The sequence below is a fragment of the Poecilia latipinna genome, unplaced genomic scaffold (assembly GCF_001443285.1).
Source record: "Poecilia latipinna isolate Pla-1442-1.1 unplaced genomic scaffold, P_latipinna-1.0 Scaffold249, whole genome shotgun sequence".
In the NCBI taxonomy this organism is placed as follows: domain Eukaryota; kingdom Metazoa; phylum Chordata; class Actinopteri; order Cyprinodontiformes; family Poeciliidae; genus Poecilia; species Poecilia latipinna.
In genome coordinates this window covers 376,836-402,371 of record NW_015112865.1, presented here as the reverse complement: position 1 = coordinate 402,371, position 25,536 = coordinate 376,836, and the positions used below count along the sequence as shown (strand labels likewise).

Genomic DNA, 25,536 nt, shown 5'->3' with positions numbered 1-25,536 from the left:
AGCTTCACCACAAATCAGCAGCTAGATTGTACAAACGTGGACATTGATGCTCAAACAGGACGATGATCCAAAACCTTCTGGGGACATTTTTGGACGATGCTAAAAATCTGGGTGTTTCTATTGTTGGAGCATTTTTGAATAAGCATTCTATCCTAAAAAAAAAAAAAAAATCTTTAAAAGTGGGTGTTGGCGTAAGAGAGAGGGTATTATTCATTAGGGCAAAATTTCTTTAACACGTAATCAGAAAATAAAACCCACAATCTGCTCAATAGGAAATGTTCCTAAGTAGAGGCAATGTGAATCGTTTTGGGTGTTTCTACCGCTCAAGAGAGAAAACACAATGCAATCATTTGCAAATCATTTTTATTTCAGAGTGAAGCGTGGCTGAATCCAACCATATGACAACGGTATAGCACATACTTAGGAGTTAAGTCATATATAAAGTTCTTGTTCGTTTGCGGGGTCTGATAAACATCGTTGCACTGTAATGCTGATGATTACTGGCTACGGGTGTTTTGAAACAGAACATTATTTTTTCCGACACTCCACTACCCCAGTGTCTGCGAGTCTCCGATGTAGTCGTTGGATTCGAAACAGCGATGCTGTGAACGGCATCAGGTAGATTTTACAATCTAAGCTAGAAAAGGAGCATCTCCTTTGACTTCAGTGAAGTTGGCATTGATTCAAACCGATCTTGTACTTTGTACAATTTTTAATCATTCAAACTAAACGAATCACGTTTTCTACAATTGCCCAAAAAAAAACGGCTATAAAAAAATAGATTTTTTTCGTGGGCAGTACCAGTGAGTTCACCATCAGGTGCTGGTTGTTTTATTTTGATTTTAACGTTTGCTTGCTTTAATCTGGCCAAATCTTGTACAAACTTAGCTTACATTAATGAAAAGTAATTTCCTGAGTTCTAGTTGTGAGCGATCAAACCGAGAGGCCGTTTTAAATTTGGTCAGAAAGTAATAAAACAAAACAAAAAATACTCATGGTAACACTGGGTTACAAAGTGAAATTTTTCATATTTACATATTGCTTTTCGGCTGTGTGAATCCAAACTGGTCACGGGAATCTGACTTCAATGATCCAACACTGGTTTGAGTCTAACAAAGCTTTAGAAAAACAGTCTTGCATTAGGGTGGAATTACTTCTATCTACAGCTCAGTTTGAGAGTGGTCAGGCTATACGCAGTTGGGTCACCAGAAGTTTAGGCTGCCATGCCAGCAGACCAGGCAGTGTCATTGAAATTAAAATCAGGGCAGTCTGACGGACTGACGGTGAGATGGCAGAAAAGAGATCTGGATTAAAACTTCAGAGTGGAACATGCAGGTGCAACACGACGACGACGAAAACCATACGTTGTCGGGTTGACAACGTGATTGACATTCTGTATATTCTGCAAATCAGCATTATCGGGAGAAAAACACCATTTTCTTTTTATTATCAAAGTGATTAGTTTGCTAAATGCTGGGCTCACTCCTCCCTCCAGATCTGCAGCATGGATGGCAAATTCAGAGATCGATTACAGTCTTACAGTCGGCCCTGATAGCAGGGTGTTCTCTTCTTCACTAAATTAGGTAAATCATCTCACTACCGTCTAATTGACCACTGCGTTACTCTAGTTTTATTATTGCTGTTGAGGACATACACTTTATGAAAGGAGTCTTAGATTTACGATCATTTAAACGAAGTAAGAACGAGGAAAACGTGTTCAGTTCAATCAACTCGTCACGCAAAAATCATGCGAAGTTCAATCACCCTAAATCACCTCCCTGTTGAACACAGAATAAAAATCTCCCTTCATGGGTTTTCATTCGTAATATTAAAAAAACATTTAAGCCAAAATAATTAAAATCCACTTGAACAAAACTGTAAAAATACAAAACAAACAAAAAAAATCATTCCTTTCTGCTTTTCAGTGAGAGAGCATAAAAAGCAAGACTTTGAAATGTTTTTGCTTTACCATCTTGAAGCTTCACAGCATATCTCTAGTAAAACAAGTATTGTCAGTGCACCCAGAGGTGCTAACTTTACTCCTGAGACAGTGCCTGTCCCTGATGATGCTGGCATACAGTGTGAGGAAGCTCAAAATAACCCATTCTGACTCAAGTCAACCAGCAGCAGCGGGGTCTGGCGTGCTTTAGAGTGATTATATTGTAACCGTGCCCATGATGGAACAGTTCTCAAATGTTTCATTGTGTAGAGTATGACACTGAAATGGACGTGACCGTTTTTTAAAATTCATTTTGAAGACCATTTGTTCAAAGAACAACAGGATCCCAAGTAAGCCTGGAAAGTTTTTGGGAGAGGATGCCAGGCTGCTGGATCTCCATGCAAGTCATCAGAACTGTACTCTTTCATAAAGGAAGTAGCTTTTTGTTTTGTTTTTTTTGTTTTTTGCTGGAACCCATCCGCAGGTGCTGGACCTCAACAGAGTCCCCGAAGACTCCTGAATCTCTGCAAAAGGCTACCTTCCTTTGAGCAAAGACAACCTGGGGAGGGGGGGTGAAAAGGTCAGCTTTTAAAAAGTCCACTGAGTAAAACAAAAATATTAATTCTGAGTATTGCTGTTTTGGTTTAGAAACTTACTTTTTCAATAAGACATCTCTGTAGGAAGCAGCCTCCCCTAACATCCACTGGGAGGCCCGCTTCCCCATATCTTTGCTTCCTCGGTCACACCGCGTCATTCCAGGTATCCCTCAAACACGTCCAGCTCCGGGTCTGTGTCATAAGGTACGGAGGCCGGGTCGGACAGCACTCCAAGGTCTACCAGCGCCTGGTCCATGTCCTCGGGCAGGAACACTATCCCCACATTTAGGACAATGTACTCCATCAGAAAAGCATAGTAAAGTATGAGGACGTTCACAAAAAACAGGCCCAAATAAAACATATATGGGAGCTCGTCCAAAAGCAATTCCACCGAATCTAGCTGGGCATAAACCGAGCGGGTCATAGAAAACACAGACAGCCGCGGTCTGGTGTGAGCAGGGCTTGAATCAGACTCCGTCGGCGGTGGCTATCGTGGACAATCGGTCTGAGTTAATGGGACAGGCGCATCCATTTCGGCTCGGCCCGACTTGCAGTGGCAACCGAGGAAGCTTTGCGGTTTTCAGCTGTTTATCTGTACGGGCCTGAAGAAAATAAGAAAAAAGCGGACAAAGTGAACGGCGATATGCTCATTGCTAATAATAACTCAAGGACAGTGTTCAAATGTCGGTCTGGCTTGCTCGACGCATTCTCCACATTGGTTTCCTGGGGGTTGCCGAATTCACGCCATGCCAGCTGGCCACAGCTAAAAACAGTTGCATCCAAGGTTAGCCAAAACAAACTCGAACATTTGAATTTATGATGGTCTAGATGTACTCCTGGGCAACGAGAAAAAGAAACGGATAATCAAAAACAGCTCACTTTCACGATGTTCCCAACGCTAAATGTCCCAAAACGTTTATGCCAACTACATCAAAACACAGACTACCACGAAGCGAAGTCGAAGCCCTGGACGTTTGATTGGCTCGCTAATTAGCTGTCTTTACAGTGATTGGCGAATAGAGATGTCAATCAGTGTAGAAGGTCGAAATGAAGAAAAATCGTCGCGTGAAATAAGCGTCACTACCAACAGGAGGACTTGTAGTTCCTTCCAGAGAGACACCGCATTGGCCTGTAGAGACGACACGTGAACGAGTCCGCCGTATTGGGAGTGGCGAGTTCGCCTCGGAAACCAACACAAGTTTGACTGAACTGTTTAATTTATGAGAGAAATCGTGCTTTTGTACTTCAATACAAAAATAGGGAAAATTTTAGAATAATTTACATTTTAAAAATTATTAGAATTGTTGGTACACTAGTATACTATTGATGTTCTTATCCTCATTCTTTTTAAATTTTTAAGTAAATTCAGGCACACTTATTTTTTTTATTTTCACTTTTGTTGTATACAAAAATGAACGTAAACTTTTATATTTTGCTCGCATTTCAGCCATATTTTAATTGGTTTCCAAGGCGACCTGCCACGCACAATATGACAGACGCCCTGATTCGTCGATGAGAACACCAACTCCCAGAATACCCCACATTGTAAACCTTTTACGCAGCGCTCCCCTCGGCGCTGCCTTCTCCGCCCATCTCCCTCTGTTTGCTAAGGAGGTATCGGTACAGGGGAAAGTGGGTGCTATGGGTAAACGCAGTCCCTAACATTCGCAAATTGGCGTAACTTCCAGGACAGGAGCTCTATTAAAAACCGCAACCATGTTCGGCCGGTCACGGAGTTGGGTTGGAGGACAGAGTAAAACGAAAAACATCCACTCCTTGGACCATTTGAAGTGAGTAGATAACGTAACGTAGGCTAACGCTAGCTCAGAGTCACAGCTTTGAAATAACGTTAATATTGCTTTATTCATCAGCTGTTTGAGTAATAGAGGTACCGTTAACAGTTCTGTATCGAGTTGGATAACAGTAAAGCTAGCTGTGACTGCTTTATCGTTCGTGTAATAAAATTGTAAAATAAAATGCTAGCTAGCATGCCGTTAACCTTATCTGATGCTTGTGGTTGTAGTCAATAAACCAGTTTAACAAAATTTTAGACTGTAGCAAAACATGCATCTGCAGACCTATGACGTCCGAACAGGTGATCTTGAGAATCAGTCCACGGAACAGATTGACCTGGCAGGAGAGTGCAGCAAATTACTGGGGTTACCAGTGTGTTCTGAGCAGGTGTGCTAAACTTCACATCAGTTTTTTCAACAGGTGCCTCAAATTAGGAGGAAGACTGGATGTTGATTGAGGTTGGACGCAACCGGGAGTTTAATATGAGTGCTGTTAGGGTTCCGTTGGAGGCCATAAATGTTACGTATTACTGAAGCATAATATCTAATGGACAAATTCATCTCCTTCCGGTAAAGGAACTGTATGTTAAAATGATTTATTAGTCATTTTTCTCATAGGTATCTCAGCATTCCTGACAGACTGTGCTTTTCTATTTTATGGAGCATTGTACCCTGAGAAGATAACGGTGTTTACCAAAAAAAAAAATATGTAGTATATTCAGATCTCTTATAAATTATTAAACGTTTCAAATTATCCAGCTGCTGTTAAATTAATATTGTGTGATCAAAATATTGATTATTAAAGTTATGTTTATCTAGCACCAGACTCTGTATTGAGACTTGAAGCAGAAATATAGACTACGTTTAGTAGCAATGTTCAAGTTGTTTTTTACCTTATTAACTGTACTTTATTAACAGTGTTATCTTAATAGTAGCACTATAGATAGTGATATGGTGACTGCCCATATCCATTACTGTATGTATTTTTGTTGACCAGTACTGGTCAAATTTGTTGTTGTTGTTTTTAAGTGACTGCAAACTCTAACCGGCTGGTTATGCACAGCAACAGGTGAGGGAGGGACAGTGTTGCTTTAGTGTAGCGCCAAACTCTGTTTACTTTGGTGCGTTTCTGCTGAAATATCACCGACAGGACTTAAAAGCGTATTTATTCTTTGCTTCTGTGATTTGTTCACATCTCTCTGTCAGATACATGTACCATATTCTCACCAAAAACACGACCGTAACGGATCACAACCGAAACCTGCTCGTCGAGACCATCCGCTCCATCACAGAGATCCTCATATGGGGAGATCAGAATGACAGCTCTGTGTTTGAGTAAGTCCCAGACAATGAAGCCCTTATTAGTTTTTTTTTTTATCTCTGTTGAATATTCAGTGATGAATCATTTTGCTGAATAGCATTGTTTTGAAGGTCTTTTGTGGCGCTTCTTAACTTCAGACGTTGGGGGGGGGGGGAAATGTGTAAATTTGAGCCTTTCTAATCCAAACAGAGCCATTATGATAGAGTTCAAGGAAAAAAAGTCTAACCTCAACCTTTTTAAAAACCCGACTTGTGAATTACGTCAGTGATTTCATGGCAGCTGATGTTGCTGCACCGAAAACTTGTGTTAACAAGAACAGGCTTTCAGACAAGGACAGCCTAAAGAGCAACTTAGGTTGTCGCAAGGTTATGTAGTTGAAAGCAGAAGTTTACACACACAACAAAGACGTCTTTAAGTTACTTAGAAATAATTTTGGTTATTCTGTTTGCTAAACACCACAGTAAGGAGGGAAATATGTTACTTTGTTTGCCAAAGCGAAGCCTTTTTTTTTCCCTCCAAATGTAACAATGGTCTTTATGCCCAAACGGGTCCACTTTAGTGGAGCTGCCAGAATGCTACGACCGTCTTATTCTTTTGACTGACAACTTGTAGTCAGAAACACGAGTTACTTTGCTTCTCTTCTCTCATCTATGTGAGCAGCTTTTTCTTGGAGAAGAACATGTTTGTCTTCTTCTTGAACATCCTGCGTCAGAAGTCTGGTCGCTACGTCTGTGTCCAGCTGCTTCAGACCCTCAACATACTGTTTGAAAACATCAGCCATGAGACTTCACTGTGTAAGTACCAACACTAGATACATGACACTTGCGTCGCTACTGCAGGTCTCTTGCTAAGCAACAGAGTATGAGCTGTAGGCCTGTTGATCTTTGCGGGTAGGTTCGGTGGTTTTTAGGCTTGTAAAGAGAAACTCCTGGTTGTGCAACTGTTAGCTCTTAATGTATTTATTTAATTGATTTTAAGTTCTCTTCCGTGCACAGACTATCTGTTGTCGAACAACCACGTCAACTCCATCATCGTCCACAAGTTCGACTTTTCAGATGAAGAGATAATGGCTTACTATATTTCCTTCCTCAAGACTCTGTCGCTCAAGCTGAACAACCACACTGTGCACTTCTTCTACAACGAGGTGAGGCCTCACTGGGGTGGGTGCATGCGAGGATACGAAGATGGACAGAATAGTGAAACGTTTTGCTGAGAGGCAGCCGTTTCTGACATGCCGTTTGCATTAGAGTCAAGAAGAAAGGGAGTTTGAAGAGGATTTTAATGAGGGAGAAAATAACAGAACTCTATTAGTTATTGCAGTAGTTTTATACTAGTAGCTTTGATGAATGCTTATTTTACCATCTCTAAACTGCAATAAATTTATTGTAAAGACACATTTTTCAAATGTAACAAGAACTCAACAACAAGCCCATTTTCTTTCCTTTAAGACAAATCTTTCTCCAGAACATATTTAGTAAATTTGCTTCTAATTTGCCTATATGTGCAGTAATGGATGTTAACTCGAAAACATAATCTCAACACCTGAACTGTTAGTGATGATGTCACCTTTTCCACAGTACCTTTCTATTTGTGTACACTGGGGGAAGTTGTTGGTGTACTGTCGATGGTAGCCGTGCTCCTGAAACCAAAACCATTTTGAAGCTTTTGTCACGTTAGTGAAAGCTACTTTGTATTATTTCTTTTTCTACATTTCTTTGTACTTTTTATGTTGCTTTTTGGTTTACTTTGTATCATTCACAACCACAGTAAAATGAGTTCTTTAAAAATGCATAAAATATGATTACAGAAAGTTAAGGTTTTATACGTTTATACCTTGCTGCTGTTTTATAATTTTGCCTTTTCCTGCCGTGGTGAGATGAATTACAGCACAGTCGTGTTTTGAGTTTTCTTTTTCTCCACCTCCAGGTGGCGCCATTGGACAGCTCTTTTCAGCTTGAGTCAGATAAATGAGTTGGGTTTTTGCAGCTAGATTACAAGCTGCTGGTTTGGTTTCAGGATCAGTTTGCCTCATTTGCTGAAGCCTCTGAGTGACTGCTGAAGTTTCTGCTCTAGTTGCACAGAGGCCTCAGGAAGTGAGGAGCAGGAGAGTGGAGGAGCAGGCACGGACACAGAGAGATGGCATTAAGAGTCAATACTATGCTTATAGAGTATAAAAACATTATAGAGGAAGTAAGATTAAGTGTGTGTCCTTAATTTAAGTCATGAAATAGTGTTTGAGTTCATCTAACGCCTTAAACACCAGACAACTTTAGATCAGTTTCACTTTAATTTATCCACTTGCCTTTCTGTTGAAAGTATTGTCTGAATTTCTAACAACCTTTCTAGAATACGTTCCTAGTTACATCAGTCACAGAGCTAAACTTCTTCTCTTAATAGTCTCAATCAAATACAAGAGAGGTCAGCATTTTTGCCCAGCTGCCTTCTTAATCTCTCTGCTGTCATGTACAGCCTGAGCGCGGGTGTGTGAAGCTTTGCTCACCGGCGCCTCCTCTCTGTCTCCCACACACAGCACACTAATGACTTTGCCCTGTACACCGAAGCCATTAAGTTTTTCAACCACCCAGAAAGCATGGTTCGCATCGCAGTTCGCACCATCACACTCAACGTCTACAAAGGTGAGTGCCGGGCTTCATGCATGCCAACACACAGTCAGACATGTCCTCAAACGCAGAGGATTCTGGGACAGCCGACAGCCTTTCCTCTGTGCTGCCTCCTCCTTTCTGCCGTTTCTTCCTGTGCATGAGCATGAGTAGCAGGTGGCATTAACGTGTGTGCGCTCTGCTGGGTTTTTTTTTTTACTAGAAAAGTTGGCTTATTTTATTTATTTTTTTGTTAAATTGTAATTTTCTAATCATTTGGCAATCAAAACCATTGCTTCCATGACCTACTTGTTAGTTCTGAGAAAGAAAAAACAACAACTTCTCTGCTTCTGTGAATCTGATGAAATGCTGGACATTGCACTGCAGGTTATTTAAATGGACACCGTGCAGCTCAGCATCAGCTTTGCTCAAGAGCTTTCCAGGAACTTCCTGCAATGTGACATCCTTCAACTTTGTGTTTCTCTGAGCTCCTCAGGGGACTGGCCTGCTGTTTATCATTCTGAAGGCCAAAACCTTTTCCTGTCATGCTCAGCTTCCTGTTTACTCCAGATGAAGTTTGTTTGAATTACTGTCATGGGATACGTTTGTTGGATGTGACACTTTGTACCCTGCCACTTTTTCTTCTCGCATCATCCACGACATTTTGATTCTGAAACTTTCAACACTTAGTCCGAGCAGCTCGCTCTCTTCCTTCAGATAATCGGAAGTCATATTTCATGTAACTTTGTAGTCTGTTGAATTTATTGCTTGTCTGGTTAAAAGCTATGATATGACAAGGAATCTCTCAAGTGGAAGAATCAATATTTTGCAACAACTCCGCTGCAGTATTTTTGGTTGACATGTCATCATGCCAAGAGTTGGTGACACCAAGTCTAGCAAGTCAAAGAGACGCCATAAAATTCTTGGCCTCACCCTTCTCTGTAAATGGACAAAATAAGAATGAAGACAATTATGTCTTTGTGCTGTAGTTAACTGTAAATAATTGACGCTTCCTGTTGATTCCTTGTCCACGCACTGCAACAACTGACCACCTGGAAAAACAAGTTTGTCACCAACCTCGTTACAACAGCACAAAATGCAATTTATTAGAAGTTTATGTGATGGACGAACACATGCGTCGAATGGAACGATGCATGCTTTTCAAAATCTGAAAAGTGTGGCATGTGATTGTAGTCCCCAACTTCACTATGAAACTCCTAAATAAAGTGTTCTGCCCCCAATTACCATCAGAAGTTGCCCAATTCTTAAGCAAAGCCAATCTGTGTGCAATTAAATCTGTAGAACTCATGTAGGAGAAGACTTTCACAGGAAGACAATTGTTTACTCCTTTTGCCTTTTAGGGAGCTGTGACAAGAAGAAGGCCAATTATAACAAACAGTTTGACACAAGCCACCTATGAAAAAGCTGTAGAGTGGCAGAAAATACATTTCATTAGTCTGAGCATTTGGTCTGCAATGTTTAAACACAACAGTGGCAGCTTCATACTGAGGGAATACTTTTCTTCAGCAAGGCCGGGAAAGTTGGTCAAAGTAGATGCAGGACAAGCCTGAAGAAACTCTGTTTAGAGGCTGGGGGGAGGGGGGGATGTTCTGGAGACTTTGAGTTTACTGTCCTGCAGGACAGCAATTGGTAACATACAGCCAGAATTACAGGGAAGCTATTTAAATCAAATCATTTGTGTTTTTGAATAGTCAGGTAAGTCAGAGTCCAGACTATTTCATTTACTCCACAGTGAAGCTCCACTTTACATTTGTCTCGCATAAACACCCAATAAAATACATTGAAGTTTGTTGTAATGAGAGGTGGAACATGGTGGCACTCTAGCTGATCAGACTGAGGTTTTATTGGTGAAATGTCAGTAAAAAAAACAAAAGAAGGTTTAACAGCTGTTATTAAAAATCAATACTCCTTTTCCAAGTATGGCGTTGTTTGCAGTTTGTCAGAATGACTGTGGGATCACTTCCCTGCCTCCACCCGTCCACAGCCGCCCCTATACTCACATTAACCCTGTGTCTGTTTCCCCCCCTCTCCAATCACTCCTGCTCTTCCTCTCCTTGTCTCTTCCCCTCCTCCTCTTTCTTCTACGCGTCCCATCTGCCTAACTGCAGTGTCATGTAAGTTGGTTCCATTCATTCAGTCTTATTTTAGAACTGGGTACCAGCACCTACCTGAGCTGATTTAGCACAGTTAATCCTACTCTGCTGCAAACACAGAGCAGTTCTACATTAAAAATGAAACTTGTTCTTAGTGGAAATCTGTACATGGAATATCCTTTTTCTTTTTTTTACAGCTAAATCAGCTCTAGGTGCTCTTACCAAGTCCTGCTTCTTCTTAATGGTGTATTTGTTTCTAATAAGTGGGTAGATTTGCCTAGAAATCATTATTCATGTTTCACTCACCTGCATACATGCAGAAAACCCTGCATGCCACTTTAATTGTTCTTCTTGGCCTAATTTTCTCAAAAACCTGAAATATTCTAGAGGGTCGCTTATCTTAAGGGTGGTGGATATTGGAGCTTTAAAAAATATTTTCCCATTTGGATTTCAGATGGTTCAGAGAACTTTATAAAACGTTAATGTTTAATTTTTCAGAGTTACTCCAGTCGGCCAAGGGGAAAGTGACGTTTTCTCGTTCCATAAACTGTCGAGGCATACGAGGTTTTGTACCTGGGATGCACAGTGTTGTCTTCATGAACATGGTGTCATCCAATAAACTCTTAAAAATAACCACGATGGCTAACACGTACAGATAAATTTAAATTTAGCCCGGTTATGGCTAATGTTAGGTTTGTGGGAGGGTTCACTGTCAAAGTGGCATTTAGTTAATTTAGTTAGCTGTAGGAATGGGCTGGTGTGAGATTTATTATGAAGTGTAAATACCACAAATTGTAGTACCAGTGTTACAAAGATTTTTTTTTAATTATTATAGGTTATTATTGATTTAATTCAAAGCAAATAAAATATTATGCTAAAATAGCAAGTTTTTTGTTAGTTCTGTATTATTTTGATTCATAGACTTGAGCAAAATTATAGAACAAATATTTGCCAAATTCAAGAAAAATTTGCAAAACTCATCGTTTTGCAAATTTTTTTATCGTTCTGCTCTTTGTAGACTATAAGAAGTAGATATTGGCTTGCTAATTAGTTAAGCTATCTGCTCAGGTAGTCCAACATGCATGCCGCTCGTGACTCGGCATCTGTATTTATGGGTGGCACTCCTTTTCAAAACTTGGCCATATTTTTTCACAAATGAAAATATTTTCATTCAGCTGATTTTTGTATACATTGTTGGTGAGGAAAATGTGTCAAAACTTTCTTTCAGCCAGCTGACCAGCAGATACAGCAGTAGGTGGGGGAGGGGCAGTGCTCTCGTTACTTTATTCTACAGATACTCCAAAAAAGATCCTGGTGGTACTTTTATTTTATTTTATTTATTTATTTTTTTTTATTTTTTTTTTTGAGGTATAAACCTGAATTTTTAAACACTTTGTGTAATTTTATGCTAGTTTATATTTTAAATCACTTGCTTATTTTGTGGGAATTCTGTTTTACTGCGATAGAACAAAATACAAAGTGTATCCTAACAAAGCAGTAGTGAATATGGCTGACTCCAATCATACAAAAAAAAAATAAATTCTTCTTAGCTCCATTGCTGTTAATTTATGGGAATGCTTTAATTAATCTTAATATTTGTATTGCATTCATAATCACATCCAGCTTCAATTGTGGGTATTTTCAATTCAGGGCTCAGACACTGTTCTATAGATAAGTGTGTTGTGTGTATGAATGAAGTCCTCGAGCATCTTTGGTACTAACTGTCCTTCTTTGCTCCCACGCTCTCCAGTGGACAACCAGCACATGCTGCACTACATCCGAGATAAGACAGCAGTTCCATATTTCAGTAACTTGGTCTGGTTTATCGGCAGCCATGTCATCGAACTGGACAAGTGTGTGCAGACAGATGAAGAGTAAGCGTCTCCCTCTCTTTTGTAGCCTCTAGGGGGCATTGTTGTCTCAGGATTATAAGGTTTATTCCTACTCCTCATTGGAGAAACGGCATTTGCTTTGGCATTATGTATGTGGCGCATGCACAGTTAGATTTGCTTTGTAATTAGTATTTATTTTTTAAAAATCAGATTAAGAGTTAATTCTTAGTTTAGCTGATGTCTGTTTCTTCCTGTTGTGTTGCAGGCATAAGAACAGAGGGAAGTTAAGTGACCTGGTAGCGGAGCACCTGGACCACCTGCACTACCTGAACGACATCCTCATCATCAACTGTGAATTCCTCAACGACGTGCTGACCGACCACCTCCTCAATCGCCTCTTCCTGCCCCTCTATGTCTACTCTTTGGTCAGTCCAGAGACGGTATGTTCACCGTCACAGACACTTTGAAACCCAGATACTCTTACCTCCACAGGGTCAGATTGTGTTTTACTTAAGGCTGTTTCAAGCATTTTATTGTGTTTATTAACTTTACGTTTAGGAGAATTGGTATAAATGCTTTGTTAAAAAGCCGTTCCTCTTGTTTTTAGAGATTATACTAACAGATTAAAATCTACCTACACATGATTTAAATTTCTTCACCATAAATAATATTGCAGTATGAAACAGACATCTTACATAAAGTGACTTAGTCATAGACACTTGAATGTGATCGAATCTAGAGTAGTGCTGTCAAGATAGGAATATCTGACACAGCAATGCTTTTTTTTTAACATATATACAATTATAGTTTGACATTTAAAAAAAATTGAGTCACCGATGTAGTCATGTTTAAAGGTTTACAGAGGGAGTTTTATTTGAGCATGCAGATGTTTCCAAACCATTATCAGGATTTTTCTCATATTCAATCTTGTTGTGTAACCTAATGATATTCTTCTTGTGTTCCCAGTCTGAAGAGCGGAAGATTAATCCCCAGGTGTCGCTCTACCTGCTGTCTCAAGTAAGCTACAATAGATATCACAGAACGGGCGGCCAGTGTCAGCTCTGGACTTGAGTTACAGTTAAATTGCAAAAACAGATATTTGAGACTCAACTTGGACTCTGTCTTTCGGTCCAGGACGTAAAGATAGTATCGTCAGAAATCTCATTCTCATGTGGTACAACGTTCAGTGCGCAGAGAGATGTATGTACATAAAAATCAAATCAAAGATGTCTCAGACTGACCTGCAGTGAATCTCTGTGGACTGTTTTCAGGCAAAATAAACAAGTAAATATTTATCAAAAAGCTCAAATTACACATCCCCTAATGGCTCTCAAAATCTAGTCACTGATGGCTTCAAAAATCCCTGCAGCCTTTAGCTCATCCCTGCTCCGTCATAGCTGAATCCAAGGCATTAATTAGACCCTCAGCCACCGAGCAAGTTCAATAAAGTCTAGTGTTTGATCTAATTAATTAATTCAGGTGTGTTCAAATGCCGAAGGACACCGACCGGCCATGGAGGACGTTGGTTTGACATCCTGGCCTAACATAAAATGTAGTAACAGCATCATGTGGTGGGGATGTTTTTCTTATAAAATACTTTTTATTTCAAAATAAAAAACACTTCCTTTTCTGTTCATTTAAAAAAATCAAAATTCCCTCAAATTCAGAGAATGTGTTGCAAAAGGCTATGCAACACTTCAACACAACAAACTTGCATAGCCTTTTGCAACACATTTTCTGAAGATACTCTTGCATAGCCTTTTTTCTAATGTTTTATAAATGTTGTGGTTTTCTTTTTATCTTTCTTCCAGGTGTTTCTAATCATCCACTATCAGCCCCTGGTCAACGCCCTTGCAGATGTTATTCTCAATGGAGACCTCTCTGTTTTCAGTTGCCAGCCAGATGTTCACAGCACACACAAAAACACGGTATTCTATACGTACACACACACGCACACACACAACACATCCACGCCGAAAAGTCCCTAGTGTGTAGCAGATTCTATGTCATATAAACACAACATAAATGCAAACTAGGCTCCCAAAGTTTAAAATAGCCAAAAACCAGAACCTGACTCACTAAGCAGTGCACAAAGTGACAAACGTAAACTAGCAAGTGAAGCAAACCCATTGGCTCAAGCAAGAAATGTACGTCTACACACACACACACACACACACACACACACACACACACAGGGTTCCAGAAGTGCATGTAGGTGGTTATGAGATCGCAGGGTCATTGGGTTTTCTCCCATTGGTCACCCACATCAACACAACAAAATGCTAATGATTTTTTTCTTTTTTTCTTTTTTTTTTACTTGTTGCCATTTTTTTTTTTTCTGTCCGACTTTTTGGGATTTGTGATAAAGTGACAGCTCCTGTCTGCCTGTTAGTCACTTCTTTTTACCCTCAGGATCCCCGTCTGTTCCCCGTCTTATTCCCTTCACCTCTCGTTTTCTAAACCACCCAGGCCCCTCTTTTTTTTTCTCTCTCTCTCTCTCTTCTTGATTTTTAGTTTCTCTTCCCCCTGTGCTCCTCCCTCACCTCCTAATTTTGACCATCTGTTTGTAGCAGGGGGGCGGGTGTGCAGCAGTAGTGAGCGTTTCTCAGAACCCTTGTGGTTATTCTCTGTGCTCCGTGTGTATTTCTGTGTGCTCAGTCTGCCGCTGTTGTAAGAAGCTGCCTACCTTTTCAGTGAATGTGACTTCACGCATAATGCCTTCACAGTTCTGGTAGACCACAATAGGAGAGAGCCATCCCCAAACAAGGGTTCACATTTCTGAACTGTGGAAATGGTTTCGGACTTGTTAAAAAAAAAAAAAAAAAAAAAAAAAGCTCAAGTTTACGTCACATCCAATCACATTTTCTATCCAATCATTCATGTTAGTTGCTGATTTTTAGTAGCAATAATTGAATCTACTTCCACTTAGCTTGCTATCAGATTTAACACCTGTGCTATTTCAGGGCGGTTTAGCAAGAAGAAGCAGGCGGTTTCAAAGCACGCTCGAAGAAAGCAGTATAGAAAGTACATTTTATTTTATTTTTATTCTTTTTAATCGGCGTGAGATGTGGATGTTAATTATTTCCGCCTCATCAGATATCTGTTGTTTGATTTCTGGTAGATGAAAAGGAGGCAGATCAGGAATGAGCCGCGTTTCTTTGCAGGTGGTAAAATGGCACTTCCTGTTTGTCTGTGATGTGGCAGGAAATTAGGTCACATGGTGGAACACTGACAGGGCTGGCTCACCTAACCCAGATCTCTTTCCTGGAAGCAGTGTGTTTTTCCTCTCTCTATTGCTTTTGTAGATGTGTTTTCTTGCAAGTGCACCAGTTAGATACATAATGTCAGTATTTGCATACGTTTAGCAGCATGTAGTTTTTTTTTTTTCCCCCCCCAAACACGAGATCGACTGTTTTTTAGTTCACGCCAATATGTAGCCGCTGATGTTCTACCTGCACTGTGTGCTCTCTTTATAAGCGTCTGTTTTGGTTTGGGGTGTTCTTACGTGTGTCTCTCTGCGCAGGGCATGCTCCCTGACCTCCATTAATTTCTCAGCAGTGGCTGAGACTGTGAGCGGTTTACCAGAACATTGTCAGCTAGCAGGTGCAACACACACACAGATACTAGTGTGTGGTTTTTGTCAGACAGCATGCTCAGTGTGCGTTTGGCTGCAGCTACAATACAATCCTGCTTAACGTGTTTATAGGAGATGTTTGTTTTAGGCTTTTCCTTGTAAATTATGTAAAACAAATGCAGTTAAATACATTTTAATATTGATAAGCGCATAAATATTAAAGGATATTTATACATTTTTTCCTTATCAAGTTGTAATAAAGCAGTAGTTGTAGAAAATTATTAGACGTTTTGCTTTCACGAGAACCCAGTAGATCAAGAAAAAAAATTTAATTGGGATTTTTTTTATGATTATTATTATTACTTCCCAATCAATTAAACCACAGCTAAACCAACCATGGTTTAATCTATGCTCTCCATTGGCTGCTGTGAAACTGTCAGAGGTTTATTTGAGTCTTCAAAGCAGTTTGTGTCCATAGCCGGTGTGTTGCTATCTGCTCATGTTCATGTTTCATGGTTTGTTTGCACTAGAAAATGAGGCTTTCTGGTTTCAGTGCTTTTTAAAGAAACTAAACCACTTAGATAGAATTTTAGTAGATTTCAATTAGATTTTTCAACCTTATTTTTTTAACAGTATCCTTAGCCATGTCTGAATAAGTGAAAATAATAGTTCAATCTTGTTTTTTTTTTTTTTTTTTTTTTTTTTTTTTTTGGTTTTTACTTTTGGCCAATTCTGATTTCTCTTTGTGTTTGCCAACTCCATTGAGTTGACAAACCCTTGTTAGAATCCTAAGTTAAGAGTTAGCATTGCTAACTTCAAACATTGGTGTCTTTTGTGTTTTTAATTTTTATGTGCCTAGCTCCCCTTAGGCTGCTTGGAGATCTCCAACTTTCTAAGTTGTATCAGGCTGGGAACTAGAATAAATTTTTTTGTAAAGCATCTTGCAGCTTTTCTGCTTCTTTTGACATCACCTGTCAATGCCTTGCTGATGGCACCCAAGTCTTCCATTGCTAATCATTTTCTCACTGAAGAATGTTGTTGTTGGTGTGACCTGAAAGCACTTATTTATTCAGGGATCATTGATTGGAGAAATATGTTTGAGGGATAAAACTGAAAATCAGAAAATTTTGGTTATTTACCTCTTATCTCTGTGTATCTTTATGTCCCACTATTCTTTTTATGATAAAGATTTTTTTTGTTGTTGTTTTTGTGAAATCAATACATTTTGGAGTATGTTTTTCCATTGTTTGTATTTTCAGAGACATTTTCTATTTGCTTTACTGTTGAAAACACAAAACAAAACCAGACTTTTCAGAACCTGCAGCCTTCAGAATCATGGATTGATTTATTACCGGTACTATAAAGTTTTTTTTGGTCATCTCTTAGGGGGAAATGCATTGTCCTGTACATGTACATAAATATGCATGCATTTAATTCTGCAGGTTGTGGGAATTCTGAGTTGAACAAGTTTCCAGCTGACGTTGGCTTTTCAGCAGTTGATGATGTTTGCGCTTCTCACAGATTAGCCTGACTGCATTGTAAAATTGTTGACCTTGCTCCCACAGATTGCAGCTCTCACTGTATCTGGGGTGTTGTGGTTCCGTGTCGGCTCGCCTCTCTGCTTTACGGTCAGACGTCTGATTGACCTCAATTTAACCAGAATCCTGCCTCGGTCCAGCAAGTCGAAATGCTCGACACGGAAAAGGAATGTCAGAAAAGTGAAAAGTGCTGACATCTGACTGCTTGGAAGTCTGAGCAAGCTGCGTTTAGTATGATTCAAGCCAAACTTTGCCTTTGTGCTCAGGACTCTTTCATTGCATGTTTGTGTATCTTACTGGGTTCCAGCTGCTTCAAAACCAAAAGTTCAAACTCGATTCATCCCTGTGTCACCACGCATGTTATCAGTCATTTTTTTCTACCTCTGTACATCCAGCTGGGTCTCTTGTCCTCACAATGACTGTTTATTCAGATTTGTGTTTATAATACATATTTTTTTAATTGCTGTGATGTTCTGAGTCATTTATATCGTTTCATCAGCTGTTTATTATTAGATTTTTCAGCAGAGCTAACGTTTTGACAGGTTTTTCAGTCTTTCCTGTAAGTCACTGGATTAACATCACTGTGCTGCTTCTTTTTTATTTACCAGCTGTTTCCTGTTCGGTTCATAACATGTGGTTTGAGACTTTATGCCTTGCAACCGAATGTCTGAAGAACAGCGTTTTCTTTGCTGCACTTTTTCTTCACGGCAGCGGCCGACAAGCCGATGATTTATTGCATTGGTGTCATAGGTGTAGTTTGTGTCTGTGGGTCATTTTCTCTTATGTTGTGTCTATCTGCATCTTGGAGGAAATGGTTTATAGATATTTTTTTAAGTGACCTTGATGAGCACTGATAATGCAATAAGCATTTATGGTAACTGTGTGTTTGTGTGTGCAGAGAGGTTTTGATTGTGATACTTTTTCCCGTTACATGATTATTCATGAGCATCTGTTTTTTTTTTTCTTTTTTCTTTTTGCATGCACATTTGATAAAGTTGCTCTATAGAAGCCAAAGGGTTATACTCTTCCAAGTACAAAAGGCCTTGGTGTGTTTCATTCAGAGAATTATGATTAATATCTTTATTCTGTATCCAGCACAGACATTCATCTCTTTCCTGGAAAATTGTATTGTAGCAAACTGGATTCATAGTTTTCTATCAAATAACTTCCCTGTAACATAATCCTCTGTTTATTCTTGCTTCTAGGAAGGTATGGGAATAGCAATCATTATCAAAGTTTTCAAAAGTTGGAGTCCCTAAATCACTGAAATGTTCCCACTGTTTTAAGTCTGATTTTTTTGAGATTAAGAAGGGTTGATTAACTGAAAATATTCCCCAATTTGCAGTTTTCAAATGACTTTGTTTAAAAATAGGTCACTCCACAACTGGGTTGTTTTTGGCCTCACAGTAACTTTTAGGATTTTTCTGGTTGAGGCAAGACGTCGTGGCTCCATCATGCTTCAAAAACCACCATCTTGTTTGGCTGTTTGTAGTGTTTTTTTATGATCTTAAATGCATTTATTTTTACTAAATGCTGGAATTCATTGAACATTTTTGTTTTGGTGGAACAAAACAAAAATATATATTTTTTTGTCCTTTTTCGCAAAAAATATGCCCAACTTTTAAAAAATATAATTCAATTCAAAAATGCTTTATTTGTCCCAAAGTAAATTAAATGTTGTATCTCGTATCATCTGAGCGCCTTGTGGATGACCACAATGTTGCTGCTAATCTTCCTTGGTTGCTTTTGCTACACCTCTTTTAGCCTTTGTTTGGCCGTACGGTCAGAAAGCTGTTTGCACAAACTCTTTTCTGTCCAGAATATTTCTCCAGACATTTTGAGGATCCTCGAGATGTGATGGGAGCCTTTCTGTTCTTTTTGTTTAAAGGGGATTTTCAAGGATGCTCCATGTTTTCTCTGGATAAAGGTGGTCCCAGCCATCCCAAAGCATTAGAAATGGTTGTGTAACCATTTTGCAGATGTTAGATTTGTTGGAATAATGTGTTCTGAACATTTAGGCAGGAAGCCAAGAGCAAAAAAAAACTCGTATTAGTAGCACTGTTTGGTCAGTTTGTTTAAATAAAAAAAAAAAAAGAAAAACTTGGAGGTATTTTATGAATTTCCTGTTTTGTCATCTTTTCCCCCTTTGTCCCTCTGCTGCTGTTTCCCTCCAGCATGCCGCCGCAGGAGGCGTGCGCCGCTTCGTCAAACCCCCAGAGACTCTGGAGCGGTCCCTGGAAATGTCTCGCCACCGGGGCCGCAAAAGAACCCAGAAAAGACCGAATTACAAAAACCTGGGGGAGGAGGATGACGACAGAGCGGGGGGAGGCGGCAGCAGTTGTGCAGGAGAGGTGGAGGAGGGCTGGGATGATGACGGCGGCAGAGGAGGAGAGAGGGAGAAGGGAAAAGGTACAGAGGGATTAGGAGGAGGAGGAGGAAGTGGGAGCTCTAAGGGAGGCAGAGCGAGTGGGGAGATGGCGGAAGGTGAGTTTGTGTCTCATTGGACACAGAAGTACAGGACTGTGTTTGTGTGTATTTTCTCCCATCAATCAGACTTCCTTGTTCCCCATGAGTCCTCCAAACAGAAAAGAGAGGAGCTAATTGCTTAATTGCTCTCTGCTTTGGTTTTCCTTTGGGTGATGAAAACATTTCCAAACCTTGTTTTTTTTTTAAACCGTTTAACCTCTTCTTCATCTGTGACCTCATTGGATAAAAAACAAATTAAGAAACATGAAAAGAGAAAATTGAGGATTATGGTGCAGGCTTTGCTCTTTCCACTGTTTGGGATATATATATTTTTTTATTTATCCATAAATAACCCCATTAAACACAACGTCCATTAAATCAAAACTGTCCATTCCTGCGAGGATACACCATCCATCCTGTGCTCCTCACCTCTGCCTGTCTCCCACTGCTTCTCTTACTCTGTGTGTGTGTGTGTGTGTGTGTGTGTGTGTGTGTGGCCATTTCAATCATCTGAAATTAATTCTTTTTTTTATGTTGTGATGGAATAGTCCCTTTTCACAAGAGAGTCTCTTTAGACAGAGGAAAAATATATTTGACTGTGTGGATTTTTTGCAAATGTAAAGTTGTGGGCAGATTAGCAAGAAGTAGTTTCAAAATAAGATGTGTACTAAATGGGTAGGAAAAAAACAACGCCTACACTACTTAGCAGGTTGGTAAACCATGCATTAAAATTAGAAACTTAAATGGCACATGGACCGTCTAAGATGTTTATCCTATTTTTGAATGCAAAGTATATTTTTACCTATCTTCCTACATGTGCAACATTTCTTTGCTGTTTGGCTACATTTCATTTGACCTCATTAAACTGGAACATGTTCTAGACTTGCATATGGCCCAGAGATGCAAGTTATCAGTTAATGAGTTAAAGTTGACTGATCTTCTTGCTCCACTAATGGCAGTTTTCTTAAAAACCTGATCATTTTTGCTTTTTTCGAGGGCTGACCAAAAGACTATTTTTGTCAGCTGTGTTAAATACAAAATTATGGTTATCTTGCATTAAGTTAGACATATTTATATAATAACGCAAAACGGGAACCTCTGAGATTACTGAATAGAAAAATTAAATATGCTCAAGGATGTGCAAGGGTGCGATTTCACATAATGTCTGATGACTGGGGACTAAAGATGGAGAGGCAGAAAACAAAAGAGGGAGAAGGATAAAGATGTAGGGATTAAAAAAGCTTTTCAAAGTGTTTGAAAGACAGCAGGTAAGTTTTGTATGCAGAGAAGGTTTGTAAATATTCAGGTTAGTCTAAATTGCTAGCAAAATAACGTTACTGTTTTGCAAGTGTATGCTGCATTTATAATAGATTGTAGCAAGAAAAATTAATAAATTCGTTTGCAATTTGTTGTTTTGACTGTAATCATGTAACGTGATGGTGAATTAGAAAAAAGTTATAGAACTTGGCAGTGATAAACCTGAGTTTAAATGTCTTCACGCAGTATAACGCTACAGCGCTGTTGTGATGTGCCAAGTCTGATCAAATGTAACATCCAGCCAATATTTGAAATGTTTTTGGAGTTTTTATGTGGATTGACTGCTGTATTTTTTTTAAACCTACTTAACACAAAGTTCATATCATCCAGCTGTGAGGATGGAAAGAAAGAGAAAGAATGAGGACAGGCAGGGGAAGCCAACAAGTTGGTCTCATATTATTAGGTAAAAGCTACATAATCCCAAGTGATAAACTTTAAAATATTTATTCTTAGAATATGCATGAGAAATATTTATCTACTTAAAGCTATTAAATAAACATGTCAGACCATAAAACTTAGTAGAAAATATAGGTTTGAGCCAGTTATTGATCTCTATTGAAAACAGTGTTGCACCATTTCATCTGATGGCTTTCTTGACAAATGGGCAGGTGCAAAGGGACATGCATCAGTTTAGTGTCAACATTCTTCCATAGAGGTCAGGCTACTGTTAAGATGTAGTTTCGCATTTTCACAACAGAAAATGTATCGAGTGCTGGGTGCTTCTAGGTTACAACTTGTATTATTACACAATTTAGTTGTTTTGTTTTTTAATTATGGACCTGATAAATTGCATAATCCCCCCCCCGCCCCCCTGCCCACTGGCATTATGTCTCTATCATGTTAAAAATTTTGTGTGTTATCTTCACCCCATTTTCATCTGAATGAGCTTGTTGAGTTTTTACATTTCAAAACAGAAGCATACTAAGTGCCTTTTCCATCCCACACCAGACTCCGTTTGGACCATTTTTCTTTCCCGTTCTGGGATGGCCCCAGCGTCTTTATTTCTGTGTGAACTAGTTTTGCTTAAGGATGCCCAGTGGTGCCCTCTTCTGGATGGAAAGTTCCATGTTGATCTTATTGGATCACACTTTTCCACATTTGCTACGTCCCCAACTTGCCCCCTGAAAATAGTTCTTTTGAATTTTTTTTCAATAATGTCTTTCTTTTTGCTGCTCTTGCATAAGCCCTTATTTGTGGAATCACAAGTTAGTTGTTCTGTGAATAGCTTCTTCCACCAGAGCTGTGGATACCTGCAGCTTTCCCAGATTTATCTTCAGTGCTTCTCTGAGCAATGTCCTTATGTTACTCAGAAACATCCAAAGATGTGCAGTTATGGAGTTTTTTTCCCTAACCTTCGCTGCAATAAACATGTCCTCAGCTTTCTCCCTGACCCGTTTGCTGTGTTCCTTGGTGTTCATGATGCTGTTTGTTCACAGATATTCTCAAAGAAATCTGAGGTTTTCACAGTATAGCTGGATTTATTATGAAAGCAGAAGTGATTTACTTATTTGGGGAACTCTTGTAGCATTACGTTAAACTGGGTTTAATTAGGAAAAGGGGTAAATGCAAATGTACCCTATTTTTCAGGTTTTCATTTTCAAACTGTTAGGTAAACCTGCATTTTTCCTACCACTTGATAGCTGTACAGTGCTTTGTGTTGGTGTATCACAAAATTCCAATAAAATACACTGAAATGTTGAAAAAGGTTCAGTTAAAATTTTTATTTTTATGATCTATACTGATGGACAGAAGTTTGTCGGGAGTGCACCTTAAACTACAAAGTGTGTGTGTGTGTGTGTGTGTGTGTGTGTGTGTTTGTCTGCACACAGAAATTGAGATGGTGGTGATGGAAAAGTGCAGAGCATCAGAACTGACTGAACAGAACATCACTGATGAAGAGAAGACCGCCGCTGCCACTCGAACACACACAGAAAGAAGCAGGTGCAGATTCACACACTCCTTCCCACAGCAGCAGATGAATGTCGGTGGGCTGACATCTTGTCACCTTCTCGCCCTCGCAGGCCGTTCCTGGACATGGTGTACAGCGCCCTGGAGTGCACCAACGATGACTACCACGCTCTGTTTGTGCTCTGTCTGCTTTATGCCATCTCACACAGCAAAGGTTTGTTAATTTGCAGCAGTCGGGGTTAACGTTACATGGTCCAGTCCTCTCCAAATATCCTGTGAATAGTCCTCGGATGCGGATTGTTTGATGTTTCGACGAAATGAATCTCATGAACAAATTGTGTCCCCGACTGTGGCGGATGCAAGCTTGGAAATGTTTTGTAGTTTTTTTTCTCACATAAATGTCGATTGACGGCTTCCTTTACCAATTTCATGCCCCATTACTTTTTAACAACTATACAATGTTGTAATGAGTTATAGTTTAATACCTTTGGTGTATTTGTCAGCTCAGTTCCTGATAGCCTGCATTCTTCTTCATGGCGCCATGACTCATCCCTTGATTATTGAAGTCTAGTCCAGAGCTCGACATGACTACATGAAATAATATTTCTACTTTTTTTCTTCTCTAATCCCAAGTACCTGGCAAATGAGTAACTTACTTTATCATTAAAAAATTATTTGTTTTAAATTGTAATATTCTTCCTATTAAAGTTATAATTACATAGCTATCAGTAAAAACTAATTGTAAACTAATAAATCTGAATCACCAAATTATTGTTAGAAATTACTTCACATTTAAAATGGCATCTTACTGATGAACTTTTGACATCCCTTAAGAACCATAAAGACAATAATTTAATAAAATGTATTCATGATAAATCAGCTTATCCTGCTTGAGTGCAGTGACTTTAAAATTTAAAATTTTGTTAAAGGTGTGAACCGTGATCTTCTGGAGCGTCTGCAGTTGCCGGTTCCCGACCAGGAGCGAGGTTCTTACAGCGTGGTGCTTGTGGAAAGACTGATCAGAATAATGAACCAGGCGGCGTTGCCAGGTAACAAAACATTCAGCTTTGAATGCTGATCACCAGACCAAACAGTAGGGCGTGGAGTTACCACGAATCAATACGTTTCAAGAAGATTCACTTTGAAAATACAAGTATTAGCAATCTGTTGCCTAGAAACCATTAGGACACGACATGAACGAGCGCATCCAGTCTGTTCGTTGTGAATTAGAGATGAGTTCACCATTCATGTTAATTTCTTAATTGGGCACTTAATGTGATAAACTCCATTCCCATATATATATATATATATATATATATTTCTTTTTTTTTCCCCAGATGGGAAAGTTCGCCTCGCAACACTTGAGCTGAGCTGCCTTCTGTTGAAGCAGTCGGTTTTGTCGGGAAGCCAATGTATAATCAAAGATGTCCATCTAGCCTGCCTCGAGGTAACACACATACTCTGCATGCACATAATAGCTTCTGAGTGATGCGTTTGTCTAAAAAACAAAAAGTGTCATGTTTCTTCATCTCTCCTGACACAACAAATTCCAGATAACAGGAGCCAGAGCTTTCCTTGTCATGCTGCTTCACTAGAATCCGGGTTTCTTGTGAAGTGCTCACTTCTTGTTATGATTCATTATGAGGCTCTCCTTAGAATGTGAAGAGACTTCCCTCCTCTGTCCAAGAGTCAATAATTCATAATTCATTTTGTTTACAATCTGTGGTTTCTGTTCCCGTCTCATCTAATTTATGTTGCTGAATTCCAGGATATGCCAAACAACAAATAAAGATTAAAAAATATTTCAAAGAAATTCCACCCTGTGGTGCCGATATTTGAAGCAATAATTGATTAGGTCTCCTCTTGGAGTGTAGCAACTCTAACAGCTGTTTTTATTTTTGTATTAGTTAATATAAAGTACCAGAAAACAGATCATGTATAAATCATAATAGCAAAGCAGGTATTTTCAACTGTACAGTCAGTCTGGACTTCTTACGGGCAACAACTCTCAGATGTTGTTTTATCGAAGGTAGAGGCCATTATATAGATTCTCTGATTGTTAATGATCATTTGTCAGTCATTAAGTCGTACATATAGATATCATTAGATTGACCAGTTAATATTTAAACCTGATTTATAATTGGAATCTAACAAGCTTTAAGTAGATTGTATCTGGTTTCTATTTGTTTCCCTTGTGTAAACTTCCCTTTGTAGGTAACTGTTGTTCCTATAAATAAGCTGCAGTGACTCACCATAGTTGATTAACCAGATTGTTGCTCGTAAGCCAGCGTTTCTCAGGAACTGCATCGGAAACGTACAATATTCCCACTGAAGCATCACTGGCCAGTTCTATGGACAGCGCATCAAGGTTTTAATAGTGTTAATTCCTCTAAGACTGTGTCATGTTACACAGGGAAACCCTAAAATGCAAGGGAACATTGCCCTGTGAACGTCGAAAAAAAAAAAAAAAAAAAAAGAGTTTTGGGTTTTTTTTTGGGGGGGGCCCGAGAAGAGGGTCTGGATTTACTGGGGTCTTTT

At 39.3% G+C, this 25,536-nt stretch overlaps 2 protein-coding genes across 9 annotated transcripts in view; one reads left to right on the top strand and one right to left on the bottom strand.

Moving 5' to 3' along the window:
• Positions 1–346: 346 nt before the first annotated feature.
• On the bottom strand, positions 347–3,553 carry dexi (Dexi homolog (mouse)). Its single transcript, XM_015032762.1, has 2 exons — positions 2,596–3,553; positions 347–2,498 (listed from the first exon to the last, which is right to left on the bottom strand). The coding sequence occupies exon 1, from the start codon at positions 2,957–2,959 to the stop codon at positions 2,690–2,692; it is 270 nt and encodes an 89-aa protein (XP_014888248.1). The 5' UTR covers positions 2,960–3,553; the 3' UTR covers positions 347–2,498; positions 2,596–2,689.
• Positions 3,554–3,935: 382 nt separating this feature from the next.
• The window catches only part of clec16a (C-type lectin domain containing 16A), a 40,802-nt gene continuing 19,201 nt past the window's right edge, over positions 3,936–25,536 (top strand). Inside the window, exons 1-15 of one of the 8 annotated variants that reach the window (XM_015032758.1) lie at positions 3,936–4,325; positions 5,535–5,663; positions 6,310–6,443; positions 6,645–6,793; positions 8,180–8,285; positions 10,379–10,384; positions 12,114–12,237; positions 12,461–12,635; positions 13,162–13,212; positions 14,007–14,123; positions 19,482–19,791; positions 22,920–23,031; positions 23,112–23,212; positions 23,928–24,047; positions 24,336–24,445. In XM_015032758.1, the coding sequence (XP_014888244.1) occupies positions 4,252–4,325; positions 5,535–5,663; positions 6,310–6,443; positions 6,645–6,793; positions 8,180–8,285; positions 10,379–10,384; positions 12,114–12,237; positions 12,461–12,635; positions 13,162–13,212; positions 14,007–14,123; positions 19,482–19,791; positions 22,920–23,031; positions 23,112–23,212; positions 23,928–24,047; positions 24,336–24,445 (1,818 nt within the window). In that variant the 5' untranslated portion in view covers positions 3,936–4,251. Of the gene's footprint in view, positions 4,326–4,791; positions 4,899–5,534; positions 5,664–6,309; positions 6,444–6,644; positions 6,794–8,179; positions 8,286–10,378; positions 10,385–12,113; positions 12,238–12,460; positions 12,636–13,161; positions 13,213–14,006; positions 14,124–19,481; positions 19,792–22,919; positions 23,032–23,111; positions 23,213–23,927; positions 24,048–24,335; positions 24,446–25,536 lie in introns of those variants that run through there. The other 7 variants (XM_015032759.1, XM_015032755.1, XM_015032753.1 and 4 more) reach the window with 7 other exon arrangements.